We start from the raw sequence: 26,379 nt of genomic DNA, 5'->3' as shown, positions 1-26,379 counted from the left end.
TTACAATTTTTATAATTGACTTGGAGGAAAGAAAGTACAATCATCAGATTTTATGATGACACATATATAGGTGCAAAAGTAAGTTATGAAGAGGATTTTTCCACTTAATAGTAGGGTCCTAAGCAGTGTTGCCGAACAAAGAGACTTAGGGTTGCAAGTTCACAATTCATTGAAGATGGAGTCACAGATAGAGAGGGTAGTGAAGAAGGCATTTGGTTCACTTCCCTTTATTGGTCACTACATTGAGTATCGGAGTTGGGAAGTCATGTTGCAGCTGTATGGGACATTGGTTAGGCCACTTTTGGAATACTGCATGCAATTCTTGTCTCCCTCCTACAGGAAGGATGTTGTAAAACTAGAAAGGGTTCAGAAAAGATTTACAAGGATGTTGCCAGGGTTGGAGGGTTTGAGCTACAGAGTGAGGCTGAATAGGCTGGGGCTGTTTTCCCTGGAACGCCAGAGGCTACGGGGTGCCCTTATAGAGGTTGATATTTTTAAAACAGAGTAGATAGATTCTTGGTAAGCAAGAGGTGAAAGGTTATCGGGGTAGGTAAGAATGTGGATCTGAGATTACAATCAAATCAGCTGTGACCCTCTTAAATGAAGGAGCAGGCTTGTTGGGCTACTCATGGCGTTATTCGTATTTCATGTGTTATTGAATGCTTTTTGTCATCCAAGTACACTGCATCTGTAGCTTCCCCTTTACGTATGTGGTTTTTACTTCATCAAAGAATTCTGATCAAGTAGTGATATATGATTTCCCTTTGAAAAAGCCATGCAAGCTCTGCCAGATCAGATTAAAAGTATTCTGTGTCCTTCTTTGTTTATACTAATTTTGGGATGTGGGAGTTGCTGGCTGGCTGGTATTTATTGTCCGTTCCTAGTTGCCCTTGTGAGCTACCTACTTGAACTGCTGCAGTCCGTCTGTTTGGGTTGATCCACAATACCATTAGGGAGAGAATTCCAGGATTTTGTCCAAGCAACAGTGAAGAAACGGCAATACATTTCCAAGTCAGGATGATGAGTGGCTTAAAGGGGAACTTGGAGGTTGTGGTGTTCCCATATATCTGCTGGCCTTGTCTTTCTAGATGGAAGTGGTTGTGGGTTTGGAAAGCGCTGTCTGAGGATATTTGGTGAATTTCTCGTAGTGCATCTTGTCAAGGGCTGTCACTCTCGCCTCACCTCTAGAATTCAGCTCTTTTGTCCATGTTTGAACCAAGGCCAGGAGCTGAGTGGCCCTGGCAGAACCCAAATTGGGCACTGCTGAGCAACTGCTGCTTGATAACATGTTGATGACACCTTCTATCATTTTACTGATGATCAAGAGTTGACAGATGGGGTGGCAATTTGTCCTGCTTTTTATGTATAGGCCATATTTGGGCAGTTTTCCACATTGTTGGGTAGATGTCAGTGTTGTAACTGTACTGGAACAGCTTGGCTAAGGGAGCAGCACATTCTGGAGCACAGTCTTCAGTACTGTTGCCGGAATATTGTCAGGGCCCGTAGCCATTTCAGTATCCAGTGTCTGCAACCGTTTGTTTATATCACATGGAGTAAATTGAATTGGTTGAAGACTGGTATCTGTAATGCTGGGCACCAAGATTGATCATCCACTCGGCACTTCTGGCTGAAATATTGAGGATGGGGATATTTGTGGAGCCGCCTCCTCCAGTGAGTTATTTAATTGTCCACTACCATTCATGATTGGATGTGGCAGGACTGCAGAGCTTAGATCTGATCCATTGATTGTGGGATCACTTAGCTCTGATCTATTGATTGTGGGATCACTTAGCTCTATCTGCCATTTGTGGCATATGCTGTTTGGCATGCAAGTAGTCCTGTTTGGTGTCTTCACCAGGTTGACACCTAATCTTTAGGTATGCCTGGTGCTGCTCCTGGCATGCCCTCCTGCACGCTCCATTGAACCAGGGTAGATCCCCTAGCTTGATTGTAATGGTTGAGTGGGGGATATGCCGGGCCATGAGGTTACGGATTGTGCTGGAGTGCATTTCTGCTCCTGTTGATGGCTCACAGTGCCTGATGAATGCCCTTGAGGTGCTGGATCTGTTTGAAGTTTATCTCATGTAGCACGGTGATAATGCCACATAACATGATGGTGGTTATTCTCCATGTGAAGACAGGTCTTCGACTCCACAAGGACTATGCGATGGTCACTCTTACTGATACTGTCATGGACAGATGCATCTACAGCTGGCAGATTGGTAAGGATGAGGTCAATTATGTTTTCCCTCTAGTTGGTTCCCTCACCACCTGCTGCAGACCCAGTCTAGCCGCTATGCCCTTTAGAACCCAACGAGCTCGATGTGTAGTACTGTTGCCATGCCACTCTTAGTGGTGGACATTGAAATCCCCCACCCAGAGTACATTTTGTGCCCTTGCCATCCTCAGTACTTCCTCTGAGTGTTGTTCAACATGGACGAGTACCGATTCGTCAGCTGAGGGAAGATCGTACGTGGTAATCAGCAGGAGATTTCCTTGTCTGTGTTAAACTTGTCCGTGTCAAGCCATGAGACTTCGTGGGGTCTGGAATCAATTCCCTCCGGACTGTATACCACTGTGCTGCCATCTCTGCTGGGTCTGTCCTTCTCTGGTGAGACAGGACATGTCCAGGGATGGTGATGGTGGTATCTGGGGACATTGTAAGGCATGATTCCATGAGTATGACTGTGTCAGGCTGTTGCTTGACTAGTGTGTAAGACAGCTCTCCCAATTTTGAAACTATCTCCCAGATGTTAGTGAGGAGGATTTTGCAGGGTCGACAGGGCTGTTTCTGATATTGTCTTTTCCAGTGCCTTGGTTGATACCAGGTGATTCGTCTGGTTTGGTTTCTTTGAGACTTTGTAGCGATTGCTACTACTGAATGGCTTGCTAAGCCATTTCAGAGGGCAATTGAGAATCATCCACACAGTGGGTCTGGAGTCACATGTAGGCCAGATCAAATGATGATGGCAGGTTTCCTTCCCTAATAGACATTAGTGAACGAGATGTATTTTTTTCTGACAATCAACTATGGTTCCATGGTCATCAGTAGATTCTTAATTCCAGATTTTTTTTAAAATTCAAATTCCATCATCTGCTGTGGCGGGACTCAAGCCCAGGTCCTCAGAACATTTGCTGAGTTTCTCGATTAATTGTCTAGCGATAATACCACTAGGCAATCTCCTACCCTGTCTATAACCTTCTTCATATTAAATTCCGGTATTCGCCTGTGATAGATGTTAGGCTGTCTGACCTATCATTTACTGCTTCCTTTCTTCGTCTTTTTCTTGAATAGGGGAGTTCCAGTTGGTATTTTCCAATCTAATGGGATGTTTCCAATTATTCAAAGAATTTTGGATAACTGTTACTTCTGCTGTCTTAGTAGCTTCTTATGATGCAGGCTATCAGGTACTGGGGATGTGTCAATCTTAGTTCCAAAAGTTGTCACAGTACCCTTTCCCTGTCATCTGTAACCATAAGACACAGTAGCAGAAGTAGGCTATTCAGCCCACTAAGACTGCTCCACTATTCAGTAAGATCGTGGCTGATTAGCCTTGGATATACTTAGTGACCCAGCTTTAACAGCACTCTGCGATCAAGAATTCCACAAATTGACTCCCCTCTGAGAGAAGATATTCCTCCTCCTTTGTTCTAAATGTACGACTCTTTATTTTGAGATTATGCCCTCTGGCACTAGACTCACACAAGTGGAAACAACCTTTCCACGTCTACGCTGTCAAGTCTTCTAAACATCTAAGGTAGCTCCCAATGAGACAGGCCCAATCTTTTCAACCTCTCCACATAAGACAGTCCCTCCTTTCCTGGTATCAGCTAAGTGAAGCCTCCCTACTGCTTCAGTTATCCAGCTCACCAGAACAGTGTTGACACCTTGGTTCAGATGAAGACGAGTCAGAAGTTACAGCTCCCACTTTCCCCAGTACTGATTCTAATGCTCCATGAATTAAAAATTGAACCAAACATTTGACTCTTATTTTATTTATATTATGCCAATTTGCTTATTGGTCAGGTGATAATCCAGAGTTCAGTTCCTTTGTGGTTCTGCTTTGAAATTTACTCTCTAGCTGTCCATACTGTCTAAGCAAAACTTCTTTCCTAGTCCTATCTGTCATTATTACCCTCGTGGGACAATACAACTGGATCTTCCATCTTCCACTATAATTCCTACCCAGCCCCAAACACCCTTGAAACCATGACACCAAGCAAGCAACACAACCTTCTGGACTCTTTCGATTGTTCCCTCTGTTTAAAGGCTTTCTGTACAATGGTGTTATTGTGAGTTTGCTGATCCACACTGCAGAATGAACCTCACACCTGTTGGACAATTGCACATTCTGAGGTTCCCCCATTTCTTTCTTCTGTAGGTTGGCTCCCAAAGCCTCACAACCCCTGTTAGAATGTTCAGAAGACTTGATATGCCAGGGTTTAATAAACATTCCCTCTTGTGGTTTTTATGTACATAGTTTCAGAGATGCCACACGCTTGCCCTTGAGGTGCAATTCTGTGCAACTATACTCTAAATGACCATCCCTAACATTTTACATTGTGTAAAGTTTATACAATAGAATAATAGGGCAAAGAGTAAGCCTTTGGCTCTTTTAGTCTGCTCCATCATTCAATATGATCATGGTTGAACTTCTTTCTCAATCCCATATACTTTTGAAATCTAAACAACTGTCAATCTATTTCTTGAATGTTTTCAGTAACTTGGCCTCCATGGCCTTCTGTGGTAGAGAATTTCATAGGTTTGCTGCCAGTTGAATGAGGAAACTTTTCCTCATCTAAGTCCTAAATGTCCTAAGTCCTATCCTGAAATTGTAAATCCAGGTTTGAGATTTCCCAACCAGAGAAAACATCTTTCCCTGCATCTAGTTCCCCCCGCCAACCATTATAATTTTATACTTCCAATCAGACCACCTCTCATCCTTCTGAACTCTAGTGGACACAGATCCTATCAAAATGATCTCTCCTCTTACAATAATCCTGCCATTCCCAATATTAGTTGTATTCCCTCTATGGCAAGTAAATTCTTTCTTAGGTAGGGAGATCAAACCTGTGTGCGATACTCCACGTGTATTCTCACCAATAGAAGTATAATTGCAGTTGGACATTCCTACTTCTGAACTCATATCCTCTTGTAATGAAATCCAACCATCTATTTGCCTTCCTGATTGCTTGCTGCACCTGCCTACCTACTTTCATTGGTATACAAGGACACCCAGACCCATTTCTACACACACCTTTCTCAATATATCATCACTTAAATGATAGACTTCCTTTCTGTTTTTCTTCTCGAAGTGTATAACTTCACATTTACCATGTTGTTTTGTATCTGCCAAGTGTTTTTGCCCACTCACTCAACTTGTTTACACCCCCTGAAGCCTTCTTATATTTTCCCAACTCAATCCCACCCAATTTTGTGTCATTACCGAATGGAAATGATCTGTCCAGGTCGCTTATATATGTTGAGAAGAGCCAGGGATCTTATCAAAAACCTGTGAAAATCCAAATACACCACATGTACTAATTTACTGTTATGTATCCTACTCGTTACATCCTCAAGTAACTCCAGTAAATTTGTTAAGTGTGATTTTCCTTTCCTAAATCTATTCTGACTGTTTAATTCTATTAATGCTTTCCAAATGTTCTATTATCACATCTAATATAGTACCGTCTAGCATTTCCTCTACAACTGAAGTTAGGCTAACTGATCTGTAATGTGCTATGAATATTTTCCAAAGTTTAGGAGAGATATTTCTATGAGCCAATGAACTTCTACATGTAAGCATATAGGTCCTGTATCGGAAGGATATCAGGAAGGCCAAGGAACCAATTGATTCAGGTTCAACTGCTATATCCATTCCTTCCCATCTGTCACTCAGTGTTCCTCCCTATTGATGTTCTCTAAACCTGCGATATCACAAAGCAGGAACTCATGTAAGTAGAATAATATGTCAACATATGCAGTGTCATCTCATTCAACACTGGATCGTGATCCTTGTTTGGAATAATTCTACGTAAAAGAAATTTCTGTTGAATGCCTTTCCTTATGTTTCAAGATGAACTGGTACTAAAATTTGTTAATAAAATGCAGAGTCATTGTATGCTGTGTTACTGTTATGTCAACATTTTAGTGAGCTCGTGTGCAACAAAAATAAGAACAAAGAAAGAACAAAGAAAATTTTCGCACAGCAACAGGCCCTTCGGCCCTCCAAGCCTGCACCGATCCAGATCCTCTATCTAAACCTGTCGCCTATTTTCCAAGGATCTGTTTCCCTCTGCTCCCTGCCCATTCATGTATCTGTCTATATACATCTTAGATGACGCTATCATGCCTGCCTCTACCACCTCTGCTGGCAACGCGTTCCAGGCACCCACCACCCTCTGCGTAAAGAACTTTCCGCGCATATCTCCCTTTAACCTTTTTCCCTCTCACCTTGAAATCGTGATGCCTAGTAATTGAGTCCCCCACTGTGGGAAAAAGCTTCTTGCTATCCACCCTGTCTATACCTCTCATGATTTTGTAGACCTCAATTAGGTCCCCCCTCAACCTCCGTCTTTCTCACATAAATAATCCTAATCTACTCAACCTCTCTTCATAGCGAGCACCCTCCATACCAGGCAACATCCTGGTGAACCTCCTCTGCACCCTCTCCAAAGCATCCACATCCTTTTGGTAATGTGGCGACCAGAACTGTACGCAGTATTCCAAATGTGGTCGAACCAAAGTCCTATACAACTGTAACATGACCTGCCACCTCTTGTACTCAATACCCCATCCGATGAGTGAAAGCATGCCATATGCCTTCTTGACCACTCTATCGACCTGCGTTGCCACCTTCAGGGTACAATGGACCTCCACACCCAGATCTCTCTGTGCATCAGTTTTCCCCAGGGCTTTTCCATTTACCGTATAGTTCGCTCTTGAATTGGATCTTCCAAAATGCATCACCTCGCATTTGCCTGGATTGAACTCCATCTGCCATTTCTCCGCCCAACTCTCCAATCTATCTATATTCTGCTGCATTCTCTGACAGTCCCCTTCACTATCTGCTACTCTACCAATCATAGTGTCATCTGCAAACTTGCTAATCAGACCATCTATACCTTCCTCCAGATCATTTATGTATATCACAAACAACAGTGGTCCCAACGCGGATCCCTGTGGAACACCACTGGTCACAGTTCTCCACTTTGAGAAACTCCCTTCCACTACAACTCACTGTCTCCTGTTGCCCAGCCAGTTCTCTATCCATCTAGCTAGTACACCCTGGACCCCATGCGACTTCACTTTCTCCATCAGCCTACCATGGGGAACCTTATCAAACGCCTTACTGAAGTCCATGTATATGACATCTACAGCCCTTCCCTCATCTATCAACTTTGTCACTTCCTCAAAGAATTCTATCAAGTTGGTAAGACATGACCTTCCCTGCACAAAACCATGCTGCCTATCATTAATAAGCCCATTTTCTTCCAAATGTAAAGAGATCCTATCCCTCAGTATCTTCTCCAGCAGCTTACCCACCACTGACGTCAGGTTCACCGGTCTATAATTACCTGGATTATCCTTGCTACCCTTCTTAAACAAGGGGACAACATTAGCAATTCTCCAGTCCTCTGGGACCTCATCCGTGCTGAAGGATGCTGCAAAGATATCTGTTAAGGCCCCAGCTATTTCCCCTCTCGCTTCCCTCAGTAACCTGGGATAGATCCCATCCGGACCTGGGGACTTGTCCACCCTAATGTGTTTTAGAATACCCAACACATCCCCCCTCCTTATGCTGACTTGACCTAGAGTAATCAAACATCTATCCCTAACCTCAGCATCCATCATGTCCCTCTCCTGAGTGAATACCGACGCAAAATACTCATTAAGATTCTCACTCATTTTCTCTGACTCCTTGCATAACTTCCCTCCTTTGTCCTTGTGTGGGCCAACCCTTTCTCTAGTTACCCTCTTGCTCCTTATGTATGAATAAAAGGCTTTGGGATTTTCCTTAACCCTGTTTGCTAAAGATATTTCATGACCCCTTTTAGCCCTCTTAATTTCTCGTTTCAGATTGTTCCCACTTTCCTGATATTCTTCCAAAGCTTTTGTCTTTTTTCAGTCGCCTAGACCTTATGTATGGCTCCTTTTTCCTCTTTGCTAGCCTCACAATTTCACCTGTCATCCATGGTTCCCTAATCTTGCCCTTTCTATCCCTCATTTTCACAGGGACATGTCTGTCCTGCACTCTAATCAACCTCTCTTTAAAAGCCTCCCACATATCAAATGTGGATTAACCCTCAAACAGCTGCTCCCAATCCACATTCCCCAGCTCCTGCCTAATTAGTTCAAGAAAATGCACAGATATGAAGGTACATAAAGTTGTTGAGCTCTCCTCCCATTCACGCCCTCTACTCTCTGTCTGCAACTTATAGAGAAACTCTTAAATATCTTTTGAGTGTGGAAAAATAAGGGAAAAAATCCCAGGTTCTAACAATCTTTCTTCTTTTGTGGTTTATCATGGCTACCTTATCCTGCAAACTAGTATTAAATATGCAGAAGTTACAACTGTTATCTTTATTTTGTTATGGGATGTGAGTGCCGCATGTAAGGCCAGCATTTCTTGCTTTAGAATTTCTTGTTTTAGAATTGAGTAACTAGTGAGGCCATTACAGAGGGCAGTTCACATTCAACCTATTTCTGTACATCTGGAATTACATGTAGGCCAATCTAAGTAATGATGGTAGATTTCTTTCCCAAAAGAATGTTGATGAAACCGATGGGTCTTTACAATATTCGTAAAGTGGAATCTTACATTGGGCAATACGGACTATGAATAACTTGCCTCCTTCCTCTGCAATACCTGTCCACCATCAGCAAGTTAAAGTCATAAATTTGATGGACTATGGTTCACTTGCCTCGAGTTCCAACAACACTCAAGAATCTTGACACCATCCAGAATAAAGCAAGCTACTTGGTTGGCATCCCAGTCTTCAACATTCACTCCATCCATCAACAAAGCTCATGTATCCCATACATATGGACCAGTGCAGTAAACACCAAGACTCCTTTGACAGCACCTTCCAGCCCTGTGACTTCTTCCACCTAGAAGAACAGCTTCAAAACACCACCTGCTGCAAGCTTCCATGCAAGCCACTTCTCACTGGCAATAGTATTTCCTTTCCTTCACTCCATAAAAAAAATGAGAACAATGATTAAGTTCTGGTGCATATGGTGACATAGTGGTATTTCAACTGACCTAGTAATTTAAAGATTCAGGCTAATCTTCTGTGGAAATGGGTTCAAATTTCAAAATGGCAGCTGATGGAATTTGAAATCAAATAATAAATCTGGAATCTAATGCCCACTTCAGTGATGGTGACCGTGGCAGATATCATCAGTTATTATTTGTTAAAAAATCTGATCCACAAATGTTCTTTAGAGAAGGAAATCTGTCGTCCATACCAAGTCTGGCCTATACTGGATTGAGTCCCACAGCAATGTGATTGACTTTTAACTGTCCTCTGAAAAGGCATACCAAACCACTTAACTTTAAGGCAGTTAGGAAAGGGCACCAAATGCTGGCCTTACCAACAATGCTCACATCCCATAAAATTCTCAAAAAAAAACTATTGAGTTCAGTGTTGATTCCAGAGCCTGTTAATGCCAAATTGAACAGTGAGATGGTGCTTCTCAAGCTTATGTTGAGCTTCATTGGAGCAGGATAGATCAGAGCAAAGCAGGGTAAAGAAATAAAATGACAAGTGCCACAGCAGTGTTTTCTAAAGTTTGATGAGTGAAAAGTGGGCCATTTCAGTTTTGAAAGCCAAATGAAAACTTTTATTTTCAATTTATCCTTCAATGCATCACTTAACACCCCTTCGATTTGTTTCGCCGCTGCTTAGTGTGCATTTCAATCTCAAATCTGTAAAGTACTGTCGACATCTTTCTGATGTGAAGAATGTTATATAAATGCAAATATTTGTCATAAAGCCATTTGTTCCTTGCTGAGAATACCTGGCTACTTCACTAAACTGTCATTCTTTGTGTCAGTGGACTATTTTATTATGCAGGAATTCACAAGCGAACAAAGTTTGGCTTAATCCAGCATATACCATTTTATCTAATTTGTGATACTGAGGTAAATTATAGCATTGCCACCACTACCTTGGCTGAGATCAGTAAATTCAGACAGAGATCTGCATAATTTATAAAGGATCAGCTGCAAACTGACTTAATCACTTGTAGCCATGGATGAGCTTCGGACTAATGTGTTCTAGTAGGTTTATTTTATTATAGTACAAGTGGTTCCACTGTTTTTGATCATTAATATTGTGGAATCCCATTTGCACTGAGCATGAAAAACATTATGGAGACAGCAGAAGCTGTTGAGGCGGTGGCGGTGGGGGTGGGTATGGGATTGTGTGGACCAGGGGGACTGAGATTTATCTCCTTGCCAAGAACATCTGAAAGGAACACTTAGCTCACTGCAGCTGCAAGAAAGTGGCTATTTGTGATTCTGTTCTGACTTTGCTGCTTTCAGTGATGAAAAGAAAAGCAACTCTTGAGTTTGTTTTCCAAGCCACTGTCTTAAGTACATTACTGCCCTCTTCATGGTGAAAATTCTATGAATTATATGTGCTTCTGACAAAATATTCTATGTTCTATCTTCAGAAAGAAGGCCTTTTTCACCTTTGTTATGTGTACATGTGTATTAATCGAACTAGTCAAACTCTTACTTATTGAAAGAATAATTGAATTTTTACTATAGAGAATAAAACCTTCTGAAATGATCATCCATCGGATTAAAACAAAATGAAGTAATTATAATTTTAGATATTGGAAAGCCATTTTTACTACAGTTTGAGGAAGTTACTTGTGCACATTATGTTTGCTTGACTTAATTCAAAGTTGTTCGCTGTAATTCAGGCAAACCATTTATTTAGCAAAGGAAAATAAAGCGTTACATTTTACTATATAAAGCTTAAAGCAGCATCTCATATGTTTCTGTTCAGACATACATGAACTTTCTGTTCCATTAATCCATAGTACAAACATAACATTATTGATTGGTGCAGAACAACTGAAACTGGAGCAAAGATTCTTCACTTTGCAAATTTCATGTTTACTATATGGACAAAAGCAGCAGAATAAATTTCCACTGACCACTTTGCATCAAAATGCATTTTATTAACAAAATGATTATTCATAGAAAAATAGAAACAAAGAAGATAGGAGCAGGAGAAGGCCATTTGGCCCTTCGAGCCTGCTCTGCTATTCATCACGATCATGGCTGATTGCCCAACTCACTATCCTAATCCTGCTTTCTCCCCATACCCTTTCATCCCATTCATGCCAAGTGCTATATCTATCTGCCTCTTGAATACATTCAATTTTTTGGCATCAACTACTTCCTGTGGTAATAAATTCCACAGGCTCACTCACTCTTTGGGTGACAAAATGTCTCCTTATCCCCGTCCTAAATGGTCCACCCAGAATTCTCATACTGTAACCCCTGTTTCTGGACACCCAACATGGGGAACATCCTCCCTGCATCTATCCTGTGCAGTCGTGTTAGAATTTGATAAGTCTTTATGAGATTCCCCCCGCATTCGTTTGAACATCAGTGAAAACAATCCTAACCTGGTCAATCTCTCCTCATACGTCAATCCCGCCATCCCCAGAATCAACCTGGTAAACCTTCGCTGCACTCCCCTCAAGAGCTAGAGCATCCTTCCTCAGAAAAGGAGGCGAAAACTGCACACAATATTCTAGGGTGGCCTGACCAAGGCCCTGTATAACTGCAACAACACATCCCCGCTCCTGTACTCGAAACCTCTCGCAATGAAGGCCAACATATCATTTGCCTTCTTTACCGCCTGCTGTACCTGCATGCTTACCTTTAGTGACTGGTGCACAACGACACCCCGGTCCCGCTGCACACTCCCCTCTCCCAATTTACAGCCATTCAGTTAGTAACCTGCCTTTGTGTTCTTGCTTCCAAAGTGAATAATTTCACATTTATCCAAATTATACTGCATCTGTCATTGATTTGCCCACTCATCCAACCTGTCTAGATAATGTTGAAGGATCTCTGCAACCTCGTCACAGTTCACCCTCCCACCCAACTTGGTATCATCTGCAAACTTTGAGATGTTACACTTTGTACCTTCATCCAAATCATTAGTGTATATTGTGCATAGCTGGGGTCCCAGCATGGATCCCTGTGGCACTCCACTAGTTACTGTCTGCCAATTTGAAAAGGGTGCATTAATTTCGACTCTTTGTTTCTTCTCTGCCAACCAGTTTTTTATCCATCTCAGTACACTTCCTCCAATCCCATGCACTTTAATATGACACAATAATCTCTTATGTGGGACTTTGTCAAACGCTGTCTGAAAGTCCAAATATACCACATCAACTGGCTCCTCCTTGTCAACTCTGCTTGTTGTATCTTCATAGAATTCCAACAGGTTTGCCAAGCATGATTTCACCTTCGTAAATCCATGCTGACTCTGCCTGATCCTGCCACTGCTTTCATTATTTTTTTTTTAAATTATGTATAGGAATAAGGATCACATTCATCGAGGCAATGGCCTAGTGGTATTATTGCTGGACTGTTAATCCAGAGACCCAGACAGTGTTCTGGGGACCCAGGTTCAAATCCCACCAGGAATTTGAATTCAATAAAATATCTGGAATTAAGAATCTAATGATGACCATGAAACCATTGTCAATTGTCGTAAAAACCCATCTGGTTCACTAATGTCCTTTAGGGAAGGAAACTGCCAACCTTACCTGGTTTGGCCTATGTGTGACTCCAGACCCACAGCAATGTGATTGACTCTAAAACTGCCCTCTGGGCAATTAGGGGTAGGCAATAAATGCTGTCTGGTCAGCAATGCCATCATTGTGTGAATGAATAAAAAAAATCTGCATTTCTGAAGCTTTTATACTCTACATAAATAACAAATCTAATATACTAAGATGCATTTTTATCATAAATCTATTCCTAGCTAAGAAATTATACAGAAGTAATAGTTTTTAATTTAACTGGCTTCTGAAATATCAATACTGTGAAGTTTGACTGTCTTTAACAAATATAACACAAATCACACATATTTTAAACAACTACATTACTCTGCACTACTTTGTGCATAGAAATGAATATTTACTGGTGGAAACTGAATTCTACAGTTACCAGGTTGCGTAATTTATTTTTGTTCATTAAGAGTATGAGGCGAATAGTCAAGAATCATAAGATATTAAAAAGTACATGGTTGAAAACAACAGGGGATAGTCTAAGAAATTAGGCTTTTAAAAACCTATAGATTATAAACCTAGAGAATACTGAAAGAGAAGAACAACTTCAAAGTTTTGTATTGAACTGAGATGAGCCTTAAGGCTGGAATTTTCTCAATCTTGCTTCTTTTCTCAATATTCACACTGACTTATAAACTGATGTTGTCAACAACAAAATTTGGCAATATTCTTTTCTAAGAATATTGTCAACTTTTATCAAAACTATTGATGAAAAAGACACATTTATTCAAAGCTTCTCATTTGAACTCATGAGAATAATTCTCAGGATAAAATTCACAAAATATTGAGTGTTTTGTTTGGTTGGCAAGTGACCCTGGTAGATGTGATACCATGGGGAATGCTCCAAATAATGATGATTGACAGTTAGCAGCCATATTTTAAAGCAGGAATGTACAAAATGAAGCATCCAAATCAAATCCCTTTCCTTCATGTCCTATTTGAGAAATTGATTAGGGATTTCTCTACTTAATGTTACAACAAACCTACCTTCACTGGTCAACATATATATTTTGGGAGACCTAAAGTTCCACACACTATAAGATTAGCCTCATCAACAACCTTGTAAATTAGGCTCAAGCCATTTGTTCAGCCTGTAATCTGAATACTAAAATGTGTTTGTAAACATACCCTGCATGATAATGGCTGTCCTGGTCAGATCATTTCTCAATGTATGAAACTTAGGACTAGCCCTAAGGCAGTCATTCTTGATCCTAAAAAGAGCCTGGTCTACCTTAGATTGCTCTGGAACAGTAAGTAATCTCGACCATTTGAGCAACAGGTAAAGCTAGCTGTTTCACATTGTACGTATACAGTAGCAATACAAGTAGTATTCGCCACTAACACTGTGCTGTTGTCAAGCCAAAAAGACATTCGGCTTATCACACAAATGATTACTGTGGCATATGAATTTTAAACAAACCCTGAGTTTTAACTGTCTGTCAGCATTAATTTGTGTGTTCTCCATTATGGTGCCTCTACCAGGGCTCCCTTCCATGCCATCAGCACTCTCCTCTCATGCAATATAAATGTTGCTTTTACCCTTGAATTGTTATTCTTGCAAATTGCCTTGAAGAGTGTAAGGTGAGAAGCTTCCACGAAATGTGCCTTTCTTCAGCAAAATCAAGTTCTGTACTACTAAACAGCTATTTTGAGTTAATTACAATCTGTTTCAATAAAAAGGAGAAAATCGGTATTATTTGGGCCAGAGGATAGAGGTGAATGTACTTCTTCATAGAGACATAGAATACAGAAACAAAATCCTTCGATCCAACTTGTCTCCGCCGACAAGACATCCCAATCTGACCTAGTCTCATTTGCCAGCATTTGGCCCATATCCCTCTAAACCTTTCCTATTCATATACCTATTCAGTTGCCTTTTAAATATTGTAATTGTACCGTCACTTCCTCTGGTAGCTCATTCCATGCATGCATCACCCTCTGCATGAAAAAGTTACCTGTCAGGTTCTTTTTAAATCTTCCTCCTCTCACATTAAACCGATGCCTTCTGGTTTTGGACTCCCCAACCGAAGGAAAAAGACCTTGGCTCATCACCCTATCCATGACTCTCATGAATTTTTTAAATCTCACCCCTCAGCCTCCAACACTCCAGGGAAAAATGCCCCAGCCTATTCAGCCTATCCCTGTAACTCAAACTATCCAGTCCTGGCAACATCCATCCCTGTAAATTTTTTTCTGCATCCTCTCAGGTTTCACAACATCCTTCCTATAGAAAGGTGACCAGAATTGTGCACAGTATTCCAAAAATGGCCTCACCGATGTCGTGTACAGCAGCAGCATGACATTCCATCTCCTTTATTCGATGTTCTGACCATAAGATTTTTTTATCCTGTTCATAAAGTTTTGTAAATCAAAGCATGATCCATCAAAGCGGAAGAATAATTGTAGAAGTTTTTTTTCTCTTTTTAATGCAGTTTACTCTAAATTGATTCAAAGTTATAAAAAAATTATTTTCTAATAGCAAATCATCAATCTGGAACATTAACCCTTTTCTCTGTTTCCAGATCCTGCTCGATTTGCTGAACATCTTGTGTTTTAATTTGAGATTTTCAGCGTTAGCTGTATTTTGCTTCTGTTTGGAAAATATAGTGCTCGCCTTGGAAGAATTAAAAAGATGAATAAAGTAGGCACAGAAACCACCAGAAAGAATAACTGGGTTCTGCAGAATCTAAAATGCTGTGTGTAAATACATGAAATACTTGTTCTTGGTTATATTTGCTTCGGGCAGTTATAATACTGAGTTAAGTGGTGCTTTGACAGTCAAAACTTAAAATCTATGCAAATGACTGAAGAAAATCACACAAAAATATTTCAGCAAAACAAAAGGTAAATCAATTAGACATGCTTTTCCTTGGAATATAATGGCACAGCACTTCTCATATTTTCACTTTTTTGTAGGATTCTGGACCTTAATTTTTTGGTAAGATGAAGTTGCATTGCATCTGATGAGCTGCTGGGAGTTTTAAATAATGAATTCTGCTGTAGACTACTACTGAATGATAAGTATTGGAATATATTCCCTAGTTTTCTACATTTCTTGAATTTCCTCTTAAAATAGCAAGCAGTAAACAATTTAGGTCTTTTTCTTAAGATCTATAACAATAGAAATGTTTTCAGAAGATGAAAATGGCAGCAGTCACTGAATTAGCCTGATCTAAGCATTTTATTTGCCTCCCATGTCGTCAGTAGTATTGAGCAACTGCTATTCATTATCCTGGAAGGTACATTTTGGTACAATTAAATGGCTAAAATAATGCAAGGAACCACCCAATGATAATAAAATCTGAGTCTTGCTCTGAAATGTATATTTTTTAAAGCTGTGACAGTATTTCAATACTCAGTTTGTTACAAATGCTTCATGGCTCATTTGTCTGTTCAAGCCGTACCCTACAACATATTTTATTGCAATTTGTACTCCATGTGAAAATTATTTGAAAATATTGCAACCTAGAACTGCAACCTATTTTGTTACAATTTGTACTCCATGTGAAAATTACAGTGGAAGTGAAGAAAAGAATTGAAAACAAGGTTAAATAAGATTTAACATTAAGATCTAATATTATCAAAACTTACTTTGAAATGAAGAATAAATAAAATATCTTAATGAATCTTTTATTCTTTTGACTAAATACAAGTTGCATTGCATCTTTGCAGAGCTTCTCACAGCAAGGCACAATGAGATTTGTCACCGTATCTTACCAAACTCAACTTAGCGATGATATGCCCCTCCCCTGTGGTGTCCCTCACGTCTGATTCCATCTCTATCTCACTATGCACCATTCCTAGAACAACTTTTACTCAGCAGCTATCTGCAGAAAAGCCAGCATGCCTGGCGCCTGCACCATTTTTAAAAGCCACTGTACATCTGGAGAAATGGTGGTACTCCAAAGTTGCCTTGCTCATTGATGGATAAAATCTGAACATATCAGAGAAGGCGAAGATGGTATTGTGCTTTTCCAATAGTGTCCTGGAGGGGGTTGTGCAGAGGAGTCTTGCCCTCTTCCTGGACGACTGACATAGGAGGCTTTACCACCAGACGTTGGCAACCTGATCTGAGGTCATCACCCAGGTCAGTGCCATCTCCAGGATGTGGAGGAATGGCCAGCAGTGCTGCAAAAAGATCACTGACCTTCTCTGTTCTGTCAAGGTAAATGCCACACTTCTCTATACAACCTCACACTCACTCTATCTCCGCCACTGCACCCGCCTTCCACCAAGGTTCATGCTGTCCCATTCTCACTATTACCTGCAACATCTTGACTCACTCATTCTCACCCACCCCAGCCTCCCACACTATTAAACCTGTATGGTGTCTGTGCTGCCTACTCATTTCATCGAACACCTTACCTACTAGTGCCTACCTGCACTAGCACTAATGGCTGTGCCACTGACTTCCATCTTCCTTTCTTTCATTACAGCAAAACACAGCAACAATAGGACAGAAATAGGTGGATGTGTCCCCAATATTCACCTCCCCTGTGAGGAGAGAATCCTATTTGTCACAGAAGATTTGGAGCACTGCAGAGGTGATGCCAATGCACCCATCACGCACCAACCAAATAGGTACCATTCTTCATTTCATTACAACTCTCGCAGTAACAAAGAAAAAAGAAAATTACAGTACAGGAACAGGCCCTTCGGCCTTCCAAGCCTGCACCAACATGCTGCCCGTCACAACTAAAATCCCCTACCCTTCTGGGGACCATATCCCTCTATTCCCATCCTATTCGTGTATTTGTCAAGATGCCCTTTAAACGCCACTATCGTATCTGCTTCCACTACCTCCCCCAACAGAGAGTTTCAGGCACCCACCACCCTATGTGTTAAAACTTTGCCTCATACATCACCTTTAAACCTTGCCCCTCACATCTTAAACCCATGGCCCCTGGTAACTGACACTTATACCCTGGGAAAAAGCTTCTGACTGTCCAGTCTGTCCATACCCTGCATATCTTGTAGACCTCTATTAGGTCGCCCCTCAACCTCCATCATTTCTGTGAGAACAACCTAAGTTTCTCCAACCTCTCCTCATAGCTAATGCTCTCCATACCAGGCAACATCCTGGTAAATCTTTTATGTGCCCTCTCCAAAGCCACCACATGCTTCTGGTAGTATAGTGACCAAAATTGAACACAATATTCCAAATGCGGCCTAACTAAGGTTCTATAAAGCTGCAACATTACCTGCCAAATTTTAAACTCAGTGCCCCAGCTGATGAAGGCAAGCATGCCATATGCCTTGTTGACTACCTTCTCCACCTGCATTGCCACTTTCAGTGACCTGTGTACTTGTACACCCAGATCCCTCTGCCTATCAGGTACACAATAGTGTAACATCGCTGTCAGTGTCATTCATTGCACACCATTTCTTACTACTGGCTGCAAAAGCCTTCCCTCTATTTTGTCTTGCAGTTGCTACTGCAATGTCCACCTCTGTGGAGAAATGACTGGCTAAGCCAGAAGCCACATCCCTATGCCTTGAGTGCATGGTTCTGTGTGTAATGTTGTTTTCCTTTAAAAGGCCTCACATTGGTGTGTCCTGGAACCCTGTCTCTGACAAGTTGATACATTTACCTCACCCACCCTGGGAGCAGTCATAGCCATTTTCATTCCAAATACATGCTTTTGATTTCCAGCATGACAGAAAGCAACGGTGAGTGCTCTTTGCCTAGTAACTCCAAGCTTGTGCTTCTATCTGTTGATGAAGACTAGAATATCCAAATGTGCTTTCTAGTAGCCTTTCTCATGACTCGTATCAGCATTACACCTCTGTGAGTCCTCACCAAACCTGTATACATGAACCTGAACGTGTCCACGTTTGCCACCCAGCCCTGGCATATGAAGTGACCATGTCAGGTACGACCATAAAGTATTTTCTCCTTGAAGCCAGCGTGCTCCTGATCATGGACAAATCCCCGCCTGCGTGACCGCTCTTTCCCATCCATGCTTTACCGCTCTTTCCCATCCATGCTTTACCATGTCTGCCTCCTTACAAATACTGTTGCTCGCTTCACAATTGACATCTTCCCTTCCCCCTTCCTACAGTCCCCATTTCCAAAGAATAACTAAACAAGTCTCCTTCCCATGGTAGCAACACTCCCACCCCCCACCCCCCAACCCCGTCTCAATCCTCCTTTCTACTCAATTTTTGTGGATGGACCCAGTGGACTGACTGTGGTTCACCCCCTTGAGCAACGTAACCAGACAGCCCAAGAAGAGAAGTGCCCAGACTCTGGACTGATGGCTGTACTTCTCCACGATCACATTAGAATTACCGCCCCCCCACCCCTCAGACTGGTCGCTATGGACCTAGCAGGCTTGATTGTAACCCACTCCTGGGACTGTAGAAACAAGGTTCCCCTGATCAAGAACATCTTGACTGAACACCTGATGGTGTTCAGTCTCCTGCATTGGTACCAGAGGTTGCCTGCCTTTGATTACAGTGCTGGAATTCTCTGACTGACAGCTACTGTTCCCCTAAGACTTTGAGATATGGCTACTTGCTTGCTACACATGCAGCGTGCTCACTGCATAGGCTGCTGACAGAGGGTGCACGTGTGAGATTCGCACAGCACACTGCCGTACGGAAAGATATACACCTCTTCACCGAAGACTGCTGATCAGCGAGGTATGCTGCCTGGTTGTGTGACTGCACTAATAAGCAAGGCAATGCATGACAGGACTGCTGCATATATGAAGCTGGACACCAAGTGAACAAGTGCTAACAAAGCAAGTGAGAAGTCTTAAGATGTAAGCCCGGCCCAGTACATGAACTGGGTACTTGTCTGTGTGCATAAAGTGTCATTACAGCATTTCAATGCTAGTTGCCTTTATGTCTGTAATGTAGGTAAATGCTTCCTGAGAATCATGCAAATTAATCAGACAGGTGCCATCATGCTTGTGAGGAGTTGGCAAATGTCAGATACGAGTGTCCGTGAATGAGAAGTGCATGCGGCTGGTGCCCGTGAATCATGCCGAGAAATGGTGTTTGGTGCTCAGCAACCTGAGGGCGCCTGCAGCCAGCAATAAGTTGAAGTTGACAGGTGTCCACTCTAACATTCATGTTGAGATTTCTCAATGTTTGGCCTGTTCATGTTTGATAAGAATGAAAGTTGAGGTGAACTGTGACCTTAATGAGGTGTCAAACAAACTAGAATACCCCTTAATTGGCAACTCACCACTGCCTACCAAAAAACTCACCTCATCATTCTGCAAACGCATAGACTGTGCAGCAAGTTGCTCCCTATGTCAAGAAAGGCCTCAAATTTTCCCAGTCAACATTGTTCTGACCCCTATATTGTGTTTATTGTTTGAGTGATAATAACAGCATGTAAAATGATTCAACAAATAATTTCAAAATTGATTTGTATGCTGCTTTAAAGAAAATTTACTAAATATGCATGCCTAGTATGTATGAATTTTCATGTTGAATTGTTAATATTTCTTAGAGTTAATATTTAGAGTCACTGTGTTACTGATTTCAGCTGATTTATGTTTCCCCCACCCTGAACTATGCATTTTAGAATTAATAGTTACCCAGGGAATTTAAACCAGCTGGGAGCTGAATCAAGTATTTACTGAAATAAAGTACGAGCATTTTTACTGAAAGTATTTTTTAAAAAGGAGAAACATCTGATATATTTTGGAAGCAAGCTATAAGGAATTCTGCACAATGCTGCTGTTTCCTTGACAACAACTTCAGATGCTGCCATTACCATGGGAATGGTTCTTTTAAATGAAGCTGCAACATCCAAAGGTGACGTAGGGAAAAGAAGAAGTAAGTTATGCCTAGTTTTATATCAGTACGTTTACTTCTTTTTTGAACACACAAGGCATTTCAAGCAGTAAAATATGGATAGAGAAATGAAATTGGCTACTTTGCATATGTTATATATATATATTGGCTTGTCTCCTACTATTTACGTTATCCGTTACTCAATAGTAAAGTCTCTACTACATAGATCGTAAGGACTTTGATAATTTCAACAATTTAACAATATTCAAAACAATCAGGAGGATCTGACTTTATGTCTTAGAATTATGATATTAAGTGATGAGAATTTTTAAAAACTCATTCATGGAATATGGGCATTGCTGGATATGCCAGCACTTTTTCCCACCCTTAATTGACCAGAGGGCAGTTGAGAGTCAATCACATTGCTCTGGGTGTGGAGTCACGTGTAGGTCAGACCAGGTGAGGATGGCAGTTTCCTTCCCTGAAGGATATTAGCGAACCGGATGGATTTTCTGAGAATTGACAATGGTTTCATGATCATCATTAGACTCTTAATTCCAGATTTTTATTAGATTCAAATTCCACCATCTGCTATGGCGGAATTCAAACCCAAGTCCCCAGAACATTACCTGGGTCTCTGGATTAACAGTCTAGTGATAATACCACTAGGCCATTGCCTCCTGTTTGGGGCCAAAATTTGTTAGACGTTAGGATCGGGCATGGGATTGTGATTGGCATTAACACACACCCATTCAAAGTAATGCATACAATGCAAAAACTCATTCTTCCTGTTAATTTAGTGATTGTGGTATGTAGCTCAGTACTGAATACATTGTTGAGTGGCTGCACACCTCAGCAACGGTCCCAATTCAAGCTCCTCAAAAACCAGTCTGCACCCCTGAATGTTGAGATAAATTCTCGCTGCAGCTGAAGCATGAAATGATGAAAGAGACATTGAAGACAGAAGAAGGTTGGAAAATGGTACAACAGGACAGTTAGCCTGACAAAGGTGTTTGGGTGGAGCACTGAGAACATAGTAGGAAAAGACACAAATGTGGAGAGAAGTCATCTACCCTCAGGAGACCAGTAGGCCCTCAAGACAAATACTAAGAAGGCAATACAATGTCTAGTCATGAAGATGTGGATAGAGTGCCTCAAGAAATCTAAGAACCTTAAATAGATAACCAAGGTACAAGGCGAATGTATCTTCATATGTCATATCCTACCAACCACACCACTAGTCTCTCACATTGCTGTATTCACCATAGCTTGTTAATTCACTTTACAAAAAATTCCATCAAATGCAACTTGGACCTTATAGATGTTTTCTCATCAACCTATTTGGTGATGTTCTCATACATCTCTGGAGCAGTTGGCTAAGAAGTAGGCACACTAACACTGTGTAAGAAGAGCCCTAACTGAGACCTCATTTCGTTAGCCACAACCTTACACAATTAGCACTGCTCCAAGCACTGTCATTTCGCAGCCTGCACACACAACCATCTATTTAACTGTGGCATACACATCGCACCATATTCATGACACATTGCTCTCTCTAATAAGACAAGGTCACACACAGTTAGAGGCAGTAGCATAGCTGTGAATCTATATCCTGATAGAAGAGGCAGTGTTGGAAATCATTAATACAAATTTGACCACGTTTGAGGCCAACTGTGAGTCAATTCTACTCAATCCATTTTGTCCTGGCTCCTCATACTTAAAAGCACTACTGATTGATAGCTGCAAATGGTGCAACTACAGGCCTCTTGTTTTCCATCTCTTCTTTCATCAGGCCCAACTGTACTGCAGGGAATAGGTCCTCAGAGAACAATAGAATTATGAAGAAGAAGCATTATCATTCAATCTTATACCCTCATCACCAGCTCAGACCTGATAGTATATTCACTTTGGAGGACAGCATAGATGCTGTATTGGTATGGACTGAGCTGACAGGCATGTTCAATATGATTACACATTTTTAAACACCATTCGCAACTCGTCATATACTGAACCTGCCTGTGTCAATATGCATCAAGATCTGTAGAACTGTCACGTTTGGGCATCAAATGGCAAGTAACATTCACTCCATACAAGTGCTAGGCAATGGCCATCTCCAACAAGAGGCAATCAATTGTTGTCATCTAATGGCATTATCATCTTGGAATTCCCTATTATCAACATCCTGAGAGTTTTATTGACCAGAAAACTGAACTGACGAGTCAAATAAATACTTTGGCTACATGAACAGAGCCTAGGAATCCAGAAGCAAATAGCTCACCTCTTGACTCATCAAAGCCTGTCCACCATCTACAAGGTCGAAGTCAGGATTGTGATGAGATCCTCCCTACTTGCTCAGATGAGCATAGGTCTAACAACTCAAGAAGCTTGATACTATCCAAGTCAAAGCAGCCTGTTTGATTAGCACCATGTCCACAAAACATACACTCCCTCCACCACTGACACTCAGTAGTGTGTACCATTTGTATGTGACTCACCAAGGTTCCTCCAACAGCACCTTTCAAATCTGTGATGTCAAATACTTAGAAGGATAAAGAAGCAGATATTAGGGGGAAAAAAGCACCTACAAGTTCTGCTCCAAATCTCATTGTGCCCTGACCCAGAAGTATGTTGCTATTGCTCCATTTGTACTGGGTCAAAATCCTGGAACACATTTCCTAATAACACTGTGGGTACATATACTCCAAGGATTACAGTAGTTTATTGAGGAAGCTCAGCACCACCTTCTCTATGACATTTAAAGATGGGCAACAAATGCTGGCCTTGTCAGCAATGCACACATTCCATGTCATAAAGTCATAGAGATGTACAGCACAGAAACAAACCCACTCATCCATGCGATTAGATATCCCAAATAAGTCTAGTTCCATTTGCCAGCATTTGGCCCATGTCTGTCTAAACCCTTACTATTCATATACTCGTCCAGATGCTTCTTAAATGTTGTAATTGCACCAGCCTCCATTACTTTCTCTGGCAGCTCATTCCATACATGCACCACTTTCTGCGTGAAAAAGTTGCCCCTTAGGTCCCTTTTAAATCTGTCCCCACTCACCTTAAACCAATGCCCTATAATTTTGTATTCCCCCACCCTGGGAAAAAGACCTTGTCTATTTACCCTGTCTACGCTCCTCATGATTTAATAAACCTCTGTAACGTTACCCCTCAGTCTCTGAAGTTCCAGGGAAAATAGCCCCATGAATGAATAAAAATAAATCACTACTATCAGGATATGGTTCAGAACATAAGCCAAGAAGAAATAGAATTGATGTGGATCAGATGGCCAATCAAGTTTAGCTACTATTCAGTGCAATTGTGTCTGGTCTTTGAGTCAATCTTTACTTTCTGTACACTTTTTATATCCTTGCCTTGATTCCCTGAAAGACCAAATATCTCTCAATTCAATGGAGAGGCATCTACAGCCCTGTGGGATAGAAAATTCTAAAATTTCACAAACCCTAAAGTGAAGACATTTGTCCTCATTCCATTCCTAAATGATTGCCCCCTTAGCCTGAAATTATGTATGTATTAATCCCCGGCTAGGGGAAATAATTCCCGTGTCAATGCTGCCAAATCCCTTCGGGACCTTTGTGCTTTAGTAGGATCACTTCACATTCTTCTAAACTCCAAAGATTACATACCTAATTTATTTAGCATCTCATAATATAGCCTTCTTGCGCGAGGCACCAATCTGGTTAACCTTCACTTCATTGTATTTAATGCAGGTATGTCCCTTTTTTTTATATAAGAGGACAAAACCTATTCTAGGAAAAAGGCAGAAGTGCTGAAGAATCTCAGCAGGTCTGGCAGTATCTGTAAAGAGAGAAACAGAGTTCATGCTTCAACTCTGATAGGACTCTTCTTAAGGAGTTCTGGAGAAGAATCATATTGGACTCAAAACATTAACTGTTTCTCTAGTGCTTTCTGTTTTTGATTCAGATTTTGTTCTTATTGCATGTCCTAAGTATGGTTTAATCAAAGCCCCTATACAATTATAATAAGACTTCTATTTTCTTGTACTCTTTTCTGTCTTGTACTCTAATGTGCTGTTTGTCTTCCTATGCTTGCTGCACGTGCATACCAACTTTGTGTACCAAAACATCCAAGGACATCTGAACTTCAAAATTTAGAGGCTTCATAGTATTTGTTTTAAAACAAGATCCTTATTTATTCTTGGAAATCAAAGTGAATAGTCATATTTGACATTACGTTGTACTTATTCTTCCAACTTGTCATCCACTCAATTAACTTGTCTGTATTTGGAATATTGTGTTCAGTTCTGGTTGCCTCATTATAGGAAGAATGTGGAAGCTTTAGAGAGGGTGCAGAGGAGATCTACCAGGATGCTGACTGGACTGGAGGGCAGGTCTTATGAAGAAAGGTTGAGGGAGCCAGGGATTTTTTCATTGGAGTGAAGAAGGATGAGAGGTGACTTGATAGAGGTGTACAAGATGATGAGAGGAATAGATAGAGTGGATAGCCAGAGACCTTTTTCCCAGGGCAGAAATGACTATTATAAGGGGGTATAATTTTAAGGTGATTGGACGAAGGTATAGGGGAGATGTCAGAGGTAGGTTCTTTACACCGAGAGTGGTGGGTGCATGGAATGCGTTGCCAGCGGTGGTAGTGGAGTCGGATACATTCAAGGGTAGGCACATGGAGGATAGTAAATGAAGGGTATGCAGGGTAGTTTGATCTCAGTGTAGGATAATAGGTCAGCACAACATCATGCTGTACTGTTCTATGTTCTGCGTTTTATGTCCCTTTTGCAACCATAATATGTCACTTTTCATAGCTAGCATTCCCATCTAGCTTCGTATCATTAGCAAACTTAAGATTTGTTGCTATATTTGATTAAGTTATTAATATAGAATGGAAAAAGCTAAGGTCCTAACACAGCGGCGCTCAGTCACTTTCTGCCAACTTAAAAATGCCCCATTTATCACTGTTCTTTGCTTTGTGTCCCTTTGCTTGATCTCTATTCATGCTAAACTATCATACCAAACTCCATGAGCTCTTATTTTACATATTAACCTTGTGAGTGATACTTTATCCTGTGTAATCACTGAAAAGGAATAGTGTACAGGGGTATGCTGAGAAGTAATTGCTCATTTGTAAAGCCAGTGCAGACATGATGGATCACTTGGTCTCCTCCTGTGCTGTAACGATTCTATGATTATTGGATGCCCCTTTTTGCAACATCTACAAGTTTTCTTGTTCTTTTTTAAACATGATTTCCTTTTTGCAATTCCATGTTAACTATATCAAAATATTTCCTGATTTTCAAAATGCATTGTTAAGACTTGTGATAGATTCAGTCCTTTCCCACAGTCTCATGTCCAGCTAGCTGGCCTGTTGTTCCCTGCTTTCTCTCCCTTTCTTCTTGATTGACCATGTTACATGTGCTAAATTTCAATTTATTGGAACCTTTCAAGAATCTAGTCAACTTATCCTCACAAATACCTCACAAATGGCTAGGATTTAAGCCATCAGATCCTGGCTAAATGTCTTCTTTTATTTACTCCTGTTCCCTGCATAGACCTTACTGCTGAATGCACTATTGCCATTAAATGCTCTGTCTGTTCCTGACCCTCTCTGGTTGTCTTAACACATACTATACACAGTTTTATTGTCTTGGCTTTTCTTTTTTGGATTTCTAAATTGCCCTTTCCTGTTGCATCCTGCCAACCACCCATCAGTTTTAAACCCGTCCAAATAGTGAGTTCTATGATTCACCAAGGCGCAGGTCCAGCTGGTTTAAGTGGAACCCAACACAAATTAAC

General features: G+C 41.1%; 1 protein-coding gene across 1 annotated transcript in view; it reads left to right on the top strand.

Moving 5' to 3' along the window:
• The window catches only part of LOC109929479 (tumor suppressor candidate 3), a 298,117-nt gene that overhangs the window by 244,626 nt on the left and 27,112 nt on the right, over window positions 1-26,379 (top strand). The window contains exon 8 of the mRNA XM_048598586.1: window positions 20,549-20,623. Coding sequence (XP_048454543.1) covers window positions 20,549-20,623 — 75 coding nt within the window. The remainder of the gene's footprint in view (window positions 1-20,548; window positions 20,624-26,379) is intronic.

The sequence above is a fragment of the Rhincodon typus genome, chromosome 1 (assembly GCF_021869965.1).
Source record: "Rhincodon typus isolate 14 chromosome 1, sRhiTyp1.1, whole genome shotgun sequence".
NCBI classification, from domain to species: domain Eukaryota; kingdom Metazoa; phylum Chordata; class Chondrichthyes; order Orectolobiformes; family Rhincodontidae; genus Rhincodon; species Rhincodon typus.
The sequence above is the reverse complement of the archived record's forward strand: the minus strand, read 5'-3'. Positions and strand labels throughout refer to the sequence as shown.